The 10,483-nt window shown below is 39.4% G+C and overlaps 1 protein-coding gene and 1 pseudogene across 1 annotated transcript; both read left to right on the forward strand.

Moving 5' to 3' along the window:
• Positions 1 to 1,456: 1,456 nt before the first annotated feature.
• LOC127669241 (olfactory receptor 10A2-like) lies at positions 1,457 to 2,443 on the forward strand. Its single transcript, XM_052163100.1, has one exon. It carries the CDS (start codon positions 1,478 to 1,480, stop codon positions 2,441 to 2,443), a length of 966 nt encoding a protein of 321 aa, XP_052019060.1. The 5' UTR covers positions 1,457 to 1,477.
• A 7,114-nt stretch (positions 2,444 to 9,557) lies between these two features.
• LOC127670286 (uncharacterized) lies at positions 9,558 to 9,663 on the forward strand (annotated as a pseudogene).
• Positions 9,664 to 10,483: the final 820 nt, after the last annotated feature.

Consider the following 10,483-nt stretch of genomic DNA (forward strand, 5'->3'; position numbering starts at 1 on the left):
GGTAGAATACCTAAGGAGCCAGAATAAGCTAAACACTGGAAATTCTCATTACATGAGAACTCATGGACTGGTAAAGATGGTAAACATAATGATAAGAGCATGGAAGTCCATACTCAATCTCTGTATAAGGCTACACTATGAAAGAGATGAGTAGTCACCACTAGAATACTAAAGGCTACTTTAGCAGTTATAGTGTGAAAAACCGAGTGCAACTATAGGCAGAAAAGATGGGTGGAATCCAGAAAAGAGACAAGGCTATGCTGGGAATAAACAGTTTTTCATGTAAGCAACCAACCAAGCACACGGCAGCTACCCTGTGCAAAAATGAGCAAAGAGGAATGAAGTGTATAGATAATAAGTATAGAGAAATATAGATAGTTTGATGGAATTGTAATGTAAGGTCTGTTGAAATGGAAGGTTAGAAAGAACTTTCTATCAAGCCAGGCACCATGTCTTACTCTTAGAATTCTAGCATTCAGGAGAATGCAACAGAAGAACTAGGAATTTCAGGTTAGCCTGGACTACATATGAAGGCACCATCTCTTTTACTCTTTTTTTTCTTTATTTAACTCAGTGGTCTGATCCATGGAATATCATGAACTCTGTTAAGAAAACAGAAACAAGGCATAAGCAGTGATACCCTTACTAAGAAAACATGTTCTATAGAGATAGGAACTATTAAGTTACAGAAATCAGCTGCCATGTTGAGGATTATGGCATGAAGGGCTATTGTGTTGTTTAATTTATCCTTCTCTCTCATGTCTCAGCTTATGAATCTTCAGAAGCTTCTCTGACCATTTCATTACTGCCCAGACATCAGTATGTGCCATGTCTTTACTATTCACTAAAAACAGTAATCATTTATTGAATTGTTATTTGCTTTTACTTTCCCTTCAAAAACTATGAGTCTGGGGAAAACAATACTTTTAATGCATGGATATGAATACTAGAAATAGCAATCACAGAATAATCTGGGCCCAATACACACAGAGAATGGTTGAAGTGACTGTATATGAGGCAACAGGAAATCATAGAGATGACTGTGAGTTCATGAATTTTTCTGTGTAACATTGATAACTAGTTAATGAGAAAAAATGTGTAAAGAATTGAGATACAATTAATACTTTTCCTTTTCTTTTATTTGAATGATAGCTTACACAACACGTGAGCTGAACTTATACCCATGGTAAGCCTTCTGCCTGAGCTTCATCAGTGCCAGGACTATAAGTTTCCATCATCTTCTGTAAATATTTTTACACTTTGCTCAATGTTCAGTACACTTTGGAATATCAACTAATGTGAAGAGAGAAAGTATTAGATGTGAAAATCTGTGAGGATGAATCATTTCTAAGTTTTGATTTTATGACTGCAGTTAAAGATTCTGTCTCTGATGTAACTGAGGATCTAAAAGTATTACAAGGATAAATTTCCCTCATCTGCAAGAAACCTTCTAATGACTTACTGTTCTGTTTTCCAGATGAGTGTCAACTGCTCTCTGTGGCAAGAGAACAGCTTGTCTGTCAAACACTTTGCATTTGCCAAGTTCTCTGAGGTCCCTGGAGAATGTTTCCTCCTGTTCACCCTCATTCTCCTCATGTTCTTAGTATCACTGACAGGAAATGCACTCATAACACTTGCCATCTGCACCAGTCCAGTCCTACACACGCCCATGTACTTCTTTCTGGCCAACTTGTCTCTCCTGGAAATTGGCTACACTTGCTCTGTCATACCCAAGATGCTGCAGAGCCTTGTAAGTGAGGTCCGAGGGATCTCTCGGGAGGGATGTGCCACACAGATGTTTTTCTTCACACTTTTTGGTATAACTGAGTGCTTCCTATTGGCAGCCATGGCCTTGGACCGATGCATGGCCATATGCTCCCCACTCCACTATGCTACCCAAATGAGTCGTGGTGTATGTGCCCATTTGGCAATTGTTTCATGGGGAACAGGTTGCATTGTCGGGTTAGGACAAACCAATTTTATTTTTTCCTTGAACTTCTGTGGACCCTGTGAAATAGATCACTTCTTCTGTGACCTTCCACCTGTCCTGGCACTTGTCTGTGGAGATACATCCCAAAATGAGGCTGCCATTTTTGTGGTGGCAATCCTCTGTATATCTAGTCCATTTTTACTTATCATTTATTCCTATGTCAGAATTCTGGTTGTAGTGCTGGTGATGCCTTCCCCTGAGGGGCGCCATAAAGCTCTCTCCACATGTTCCTCCCACCTACTTGTAGTCACACTCTTTTATGGCTCAGGATCTATTAACTATTTGAGGCCCAAATCTAGCCACTCACCAGAAATTGATAAACTATTGGCCCTCTTCTATACAGCAGTGACATCCATGCTGAACCCCATCATCTATAGCTTAAGGAACAAGGAAGTAAAGGGAGCACTGAGAAGAACTCTGGGCCTGAAGAAAGTTCTGACAATAAGTAACTGAGGATCCTAAAGTGCTCCTGAACAAGTGCACAGTCTGTCAAAGTAAACAAAGAAAACCACTGTGATCTTCCTGGCTGTCTTAAAACAATCTTTTAAAAACAGAAATTTGTTTTAGAGTATTCTCTGTACTTGACACTATTTTTAATTGGAAATAATGCAATTAAAAAAGTATGATTGCTGCTAAATAACTTTAGTAGGTTAGTCCAGTACTCAAACATTTCCATCTGGGCAGAGTTGAAAATCACATGCTAATTTATCAGGAGTCTTAAAAATTTTTCTGTATCCATTCTTAGCTATTGTTGAGCCCCTGATATGCCTGTTAACTCTGCACTCTGCACAGGTTCTCAAAACATGGTTACTTAACACCTTAATAGTTTTATAAGGCAGGGTATTTCTTCTCATAAAAGTCATTAAATTCTTCAGATGTAATTATATACACATGTAATGTAGAATTACATAGATCTTTTGTGGATTATATTTGCAGAATATGTAAACATTCCAATAATGCAAAATGTCAACTTTTGTAACTACATGCTACAAACCATTAAAGAAAAAGTATGAGAATTAATTATCAGTATTTTCTAAGATGTATGATTTCAAAGGAAATATTAGTGATATTACAGGAGAAGAAACAAAGGCAAACAAATATTTATTGGTATATATTTGCAAGATTTTTATAAAACTTATAAGTTTATGTATATGCAGATGAATCAACATACATTTGGAGATCTTCTGACAAATTACTTCTAAGTGATCTCAGCTCATTATGTGACAATTCCATATTCCTCAACACATATAAATCCATTGCATTGAACTGGAAGAGCTAAGTAGTTCTCAGGGCAGTGAATTGTTACTTCTGCTCTGTGTACCATTAGATCAGTCCACACTCAAGGCTTTGAGCACCCAGGGCCTAAAATTGTGGCTACAGTTGTAGTTACCACCCCCAATATATGATTTCTAGCAGGGTAGGAGAAAAGAACTCCAGCCAGGTGATTCTCAACATCATAGTTAATGATAAACAAACACACACACACACACACACACACACACACACACACACACACACGTGCACGCGCATTAGAGTAATTGAAGTGGGGTTACAAGTGATGGAAGGCTAATATAAAAGGTCAGCTAGCATCAGATAATGGGATTCTGGTTGTCATTCCATGAAAAAAAAAACAGAGTTCCTTGGAGAAGTAGTAGGGTCATTTCAAAAATAAGACAACAAACCATCAAAATCATGAAGTACATGCAACATGCTGAAAACACACAGGAGCCAACTTGGAAGAGTTTTCAATGGCCAAAGTTGAAGCACTTTGAGCATAATTAATGGTAAAAGTTATTGTAATGCACAAAATAAAATTATAATCTTGAATATGTGTATAATGAAGGGAAGATAAAATTTCAATTAAGTGTGCAGTAAGTTTTAAAGAAATAATAAAAAATTCCATTACACTAAAACTGCAGTACTGTTGTAGGCAGGATTCACCTAAATGGAAGGACAATAATTATCTACTCCTGAGAAGCATTGTTCTGAGCCTAATTACACATAGTCAAGACCTTTAAGGCCAAAGTGTTGGGGAAAATTCACTGAGATGCTGAATACAGTGCCTAATGTTTTGAAGAGACACAGAATATTTCTATAGTCTCCAAGTACTTCTCTTATGACTTCTATTACTTTTAAAGGAATTACAAAAGAAAAATACTTTAAAATATTTGTAAATACAAAAGGAAAATAGTTTAAAATAATGTAATTGCTCCAGTAGTTTAAGATACAGAACATCCCCCTAATTTGAACTGAGATAAGCAAAGCAGGAAACACTCTTTAGTACTTGCCAAATAGTTACAACCTCAATATAAAAAAGAGAATCACTTGATGAATCCAAATTCAGTGACAGTCTAGCAAAATTGGTAATTATTTCTCTTTAAAGGTGTGGTCACAGAAGATAAAAATGCTAATGAACTATAACAGACTAGAATAAATTAGGATATATAATAATTAAATGTCAACTGGATTTCTGGATTGGATACTGGAATAGAAGATGTACAGTACTAGAAACCCTGCTGTCATAATTAGGCCAACATAACATGGGACTTGTACTTTTTTCAATTTCCTGATTTTGATAATTAGTCATTAGATGATAGAATACAAAATTCAGGAATTGGGGTAAGATGTAGAACATTAGTACTATTTCCTATTAATTAAATCTGACTTTCCTGTACAGTTTGATTTCTGCTTTTTTATTTTTATATTTGTTTATTTACTTATATATTTTATTAATTTACTTATGTGCCAAATGCTGTGCCCCTTCCTAACTCCCCTTACAGAGTACCCCTTACTACATTCCCTTCTCCTGATTTCTTCCTTCAAAGAGACCAAATAACATAGTGAAATGGCAAGGCATGCTTAGTCCCTGAATAGTTTCTGTTCATTTGGCCAATTGGAAAACCTACAACAGTGATAGTGCTGGTATCAGGAAATAGCTTCAAAAATTATCTTCAAAAATAAAATATTGTTAAAACTAGAATCCCTTCTTACCCACCATACCATTGCATATTTTAAACAAGAAATTTAATGCAAGATTCTTCCCAAGAGAACTCATATGCATATAAAAAACATAAAAAACTGTAAGAGCAAAACTATCCTTGAAACATACATAAGGAAAAATGATCAGATAAGAACAAAACGAAATAGGAACCTGCCTATATTCAACTAAAGAGAGCCAACAGAACAGACCCTGAGCTCCTGTAGTGTATTCTGTATGAGTTTATTGGGTAATACCTGCAAAATGACATGTGTACAAAGCAACAACAAACTAAGCACAAGCTACAATATTTATAAAACCTTAAGAAGTATGTGGAAAGTATTATTTTTAAGCAATATGTGAATATACTAATGTTTATTAATTTGTACATATAGTGCATTTTAGATAGATTTTAAGTGATATTAGATATATTTTGTGGTGATATCACTTTTCATGTATTTGATTGCATTAAAGAACAATAAATGTTTATTTGACTGTGATAATCATTTTAAATATTAATGTAAATCAAATTATATGGACCAAGTGCTGTCATTTTGTTTTTATAGTTTTTGTTTAATTATGTATGAGTTTTTTAGTTGCATGTATATCTGTGTACCACATATATGCCTAGTGCCCAGGAGACTGAAGGGGGAGTCAGATCCCCTGAGACTGAAATTGCAACCAGTTATGAGCTGTCACACGGGAGTTGTGAGTTGGTCCCAGCTTCTCTGGAAGAACAGACAGTGCTCTTAATCACTGAACCATTTCTTCATCTCCAGTAAATGCTATTTTTATAAATATAGTGCTTAAGCTGACCAGTCTTCTACATAGACAACCTTTTTCTCTAATATGATAATATTAAACACACACAACTGCTTCTTACCTTCACGTAGATTTATGTTGATATTAATTTAGTATTTATTTAATTCGCTTTACAGACTGCCCCCCTCAAGTTCACCCCTCCCAAATCCTTCCCCTTACAGCGCCTGCACTGCCATGGTACCAAGTATCGGGCGTAGGCCTGGGGGATTAACAAAAAACACAGACACAGGTCATTCTGCAAGGAGAATGCCAAAGCTTTACTGAGAGACCAGCAATATATATACTAAAGGCCAGGGAAGGGAACAGGAAAAAACAATTATAGTCATAGGTCAGGCACCTGGGAAGTCCATACCACACCAGGAAGGAAGGCAGGAATCAAGCTAAGCCATGGGATGTTTTGCTCTCAAGAAACCTGTGCAAAAAGCTCAGCTGAGGGTGTTGAGCCAAGCTCTCTGGTTCCCAACAACTCCCCCTTTTTTATTTTTTTAAGAATGAATAGCAGCTGTCTTAGGACACCTTCCGTACAACTCCCATTACCCATCTCTGGGAATCTCTGCCAGTCCCAGAGCCCCTGTCTTAGGTTGGTGTGGACTGCAAAGGAGTTGCCCATCATAGACTAACTATTCTCACTACAGGCTGAGCCAAATTTGAGCAGATGTATTATCCTGTGCCTAAGAACTTTTTCAATTACTGCTCTGGACTGGTTTTGTTGTTTGAGCATACAGTTTAGCAGGAACAATCCCAATGTGGCAGCTCCACAAGCCAAAAACCCCAGTGCCATAGACCCAGACCTTTTTTAATCAGGGGTGGAAATAATGCCAAAGTCTCTCTGATGGTAATACATGGTGACAGGGAATCACCCTTCATTACTTAGAGGCATAGACATAATTCCAGAAACTCTTCAACCACAGCAGCATCTTCATACTCTCAGTAGTTTGTCAGTACACACAATCTGCTAGAACAATTCAATTTCTTCTTGTCTTCTTTCTGTTCATTACAGACTTTTCAAACTACAGAATAATTGGACTAAAATACATGGTTTAGTATTCAAGGAATCATTGCAAAGCACAAGACAGGAGTCAAGAAATTAAGTTCTATCTAGCATAAACTATTCTCTAATGTAAGATTTAAGGTAATATTGTCCTGCCTTAAGTTGTTCTTGTACTAGGTGATGAGCTGCCTCCATTTTCTCCTTAGAAAGGGGCCACTGTACTTATACCTTTAAGACCAATCAGAAACAAAAATGAAGCAACTACACAAATCTTATAAATTTAAACCAACCTTTTTTTTCTAGCTGCAATTTCAAGAGAAAAAGCACTTTGTACCCAATAGGAGAAATAACCATCAGCCTACTGCCCTAGAACTTGAGAAGCTGCTGGCCCTTTAAAAAGCAGCTTTTCTCTAGCAGTGCTTGACTCCTAGCTAAATGCAGGGTAGCTTAAATCAGCCTCTGCTGTGTAAACTGAGACTGGATCAAGAGATGGACCTCCAGTAGATAAAGTTTTTACCAATTTTTCTTTTCAACATGAAATAAAGTTTTTACCATTTTTTATTTTCAACATGAAACATAGGACAATCATTCAAACAACGAAAAAAGGAGAGACACATGTGGACAAATTGGTGCACCAAAGACAATACATAGAAAGGAAAGAGCACTTGTAACCAGTACTAATAATATCTCCAGTAGGGTCCATATAGGAAACAGGACGTCTCCACGTTTCCCCTTGTCTCCAAGAGAGTTTTGAATCCATTTTCCTTCTCTCTCTTTCTCTTCCATGTTTCTAAAATCTGTTTTTTTGTTTTTTACTCTTTTTATTTTATTTTATTTTATGCCCCATTCCTCTTGCCTGATGCAGTTTTAGACTGCAGACATTTGCCTCATAAAATTCACCATCCCAATTTGCTATCACACCCTAGCTGTTTTAACCTTGAACCCAATACCTATTACCTAAGCAGAACCACCAGTTGATCCACCAATTTTAAGGTAGAACTTGTTATCCCCATGACACCATCCTGAAGTCACTTTTACTTTGTTTCGTGCAACATATATTCCCCAATACGTTCCTCTTCCTTTCGCCGGCCGGTTTTTCTTGGAACGATCCTGTCAGGTGCTCCTCTTTTTCCCGATCTCGGTGCCTGCGCTGCCACGGTACCGAGTATCGGGCGTAGGCCTGGGGGATTAACAAAAAACACAGACATGGGTCATTGTGCAAGGAGAATGCCAAAGCTTTACTGAGAGACCAGCAATATATATACTAGAGGCCAGGGAAGGGAACAGGAAAAAACAATTATAGTCATAGGTCAGGCACCTGGGAAGTCCATACCACACCGGGCAGGAAGGCAGGAATCAAGCTAAGCCATGGGATGTTTTGCTCTCAAGAAACCTGTACAAAAAGCTCAGCTGGGGGTGTTGAGCCAAGCTCTCTGGATCCCAAAATTCCCCCACCATCTTCTCCTCTGTGTAGGTTGGAGCCCACCTTGCATATCAAGTCTCTGTGATGCTAATCACATCCTCTGCTACTGAGGCCAGACAAGGCAACCTAGATAGAGAGGGGTGGGGAGGTAGGGAACATATCCAGGAAGAGACAGAGACCTGGGATAAGGAAGATGCCCAAGAATAAATGGGAATTTCCTTAGCTGTGATTCACAGCATTGATTATATAGAACCTGAAGAGGCCACCACCTGTAGCCAGGCAGGGACCCTAATGGAATGATAGGGACACCACTTGACCCAAAATTTATCCTGCCAACAAGAAATTCAGGAACAGGGGATGGAGCAGAGACTTAAGGAATGGCCAACCTGTAACCAGCCCACCTTGAAACCCATCCCATGGACAAGCACCAATCCCTGACACTATTAATGACACTCTGTTAAGCTTGCAGACAGGAATGTAGCATAGCTTCCCTATGAGAGGCTCTACTCAGCAGCTAAGTCAGTCAGATGCAGACACTCACAGCCAAACCATGGATGGAGCTTAGGACTCTTATGGAAGAACAGAAAGAAAAGGATTGTGGCCTCTAAGGGGATAGAAGTTCCACAGGAGGACCACAGAGAACTAACCTTGACTACTGGGGCTCTCAGAGACTGAACCACCAATCAAAGAACATAAATAGGTTGGACCTGGGCCTCCCAGCACCTATGTAGCAGATGTGAAACTTTGTCTTCATGTGGGTCCTGAACAACTGGAGTGGAGACCATCCCAAAACTTGTCTTTAGATGGATTATGTCTGTCTTTTTAAAATGTGTTTGTTTAGTTATTAACTCAATTTACATCCCAATATCAATGCTCCCTCTTCTCCTAGTACCCCCTAATAAAGTTCTCCCCCACTTCCTACCCTCTGGGTATCATAATGCCCTCTTCCTCCTGGCACTTCAGTAACTACAAGACTTAGTGGAACCTCTCTCACTGAGGTGAGTCCTATTTAGGAAACAGAGTCCACAGACAAGCAACAGATTCAGGGAAAGTAACACTCATTCTTGGGGAACTCCCATAAAGACAAAGCTACACATTTGTTACATATGTCATGGGGCTTAGGTCCAGTCCATCTTCACTCTCTGGTTTGTGGTTCAGTCTCTGGGAACTGCTAAATGTCAAGGTTAGTTGACTCTATTGGTCTTCCTGTGGAGTTCCTAATCTCATTCAGGCCTCAATTCCTCCCCCTTTCTCTTCCAAAAGATTTCCCAATCTCCAGCTAATGTTGATTGTGGATTGCTACATTTGTTTCTGTCAGCTGTTGGGTGAAGCTGATCCAAGGAAAGTTAAAAGATCTGACCCTAGAATCATTGCAGGTGTGGCTGCTCTATAACATGTGCATCAGAAGGGGGCAAAGAGGAAAGACCTACAAACATCTGAATAATTAGTAGCCTAACATTCCTAGAACAAAAAGAGAGCCTGAGAAAATCATCAAACAAGTGCCATGGGTCTTGGTTAGGGAGCTAGCCTGAGATGACCAGCAGTCTGAGCAGGGACAGATCATGTCCCAGATGACCCATTCCAGGAGCCATGGGGCACAAGCAGGGTATAACAATCCTGAGATCACTCCTGAAATGATCACAGACACCCAGAGACCCCAGGTACCACTAAAGGGGACAAGTAAGTGGTAGAGAAATAAAAAAGAAAAAGAAATATAAGGATGTGGGCACAATAAAAAGAGGCAGAATTGGAAATTTAAGGGTAGTGTCAAACAGCCTGATGAGAGTAGCTAGTAATGCCACCTAAGACCGTGGTAGGTTTTTGGCCTGTGCTGCCAACAGGGTCCATGTCTTGGTCTATGACTCTACTGCATCAGGGATCTCTTATCACCAAAGAACAGATGGATATCCATGACTGGGCCGCCACCCTTGAGATGTGTTGCTGGCTGAGGGCTGTACAGAACTGGCCCCACCCCTCTCCATGACACCATGGGAGAGGCATCCCTAGGGGCATGAAAACAAGAGAGCTCTCCAAGTCCCTCATCTGTTGCAGGGCTCAGGAGAACAGGCCCTACACCTAACCTGGGCAGCACAGTAGAGCTGTCCTGAATGTGTGGGTTTCCAGTTAGCCAGCCCCAAGGGAGTGTGGGAGAGCCAGCACTGCCTTTTATCCAATCGGTTGTGTCATCTGCAAGAGAGAGTCCCTCCCCTCCCTTTTACCTTCTTTTCCAGCAGTGGATAGAAATGCTGACCCCAATAAGGTCATGAAAGCAGGAGAACT

Source organism: Apodemus sylvaticus, chromosome 19 (genome assembly GCF_947179515.1).
Source record: "Apodemus sylvaticus chromosome 19, mApoSyl1.1, whole genome shotgun sequence".
NCBI classification, from domain to species: domain Eukaryota; kingdom Metazoa; phylum Chordata; class Mammalia; order Rodentia; family Muridae; genus Apodemus; species Apodemus sylvaticus.

What these genes read in the sequence shown, in the direction of transcription:
- LOC127669241 (XM_052163100.1), top strand. Translation starts at nt 1,478, where the DNA reads ATGAGTGTCAACTGCTCTCTGTGGCAAGAGAACAGCTTGTCTGTCAAA.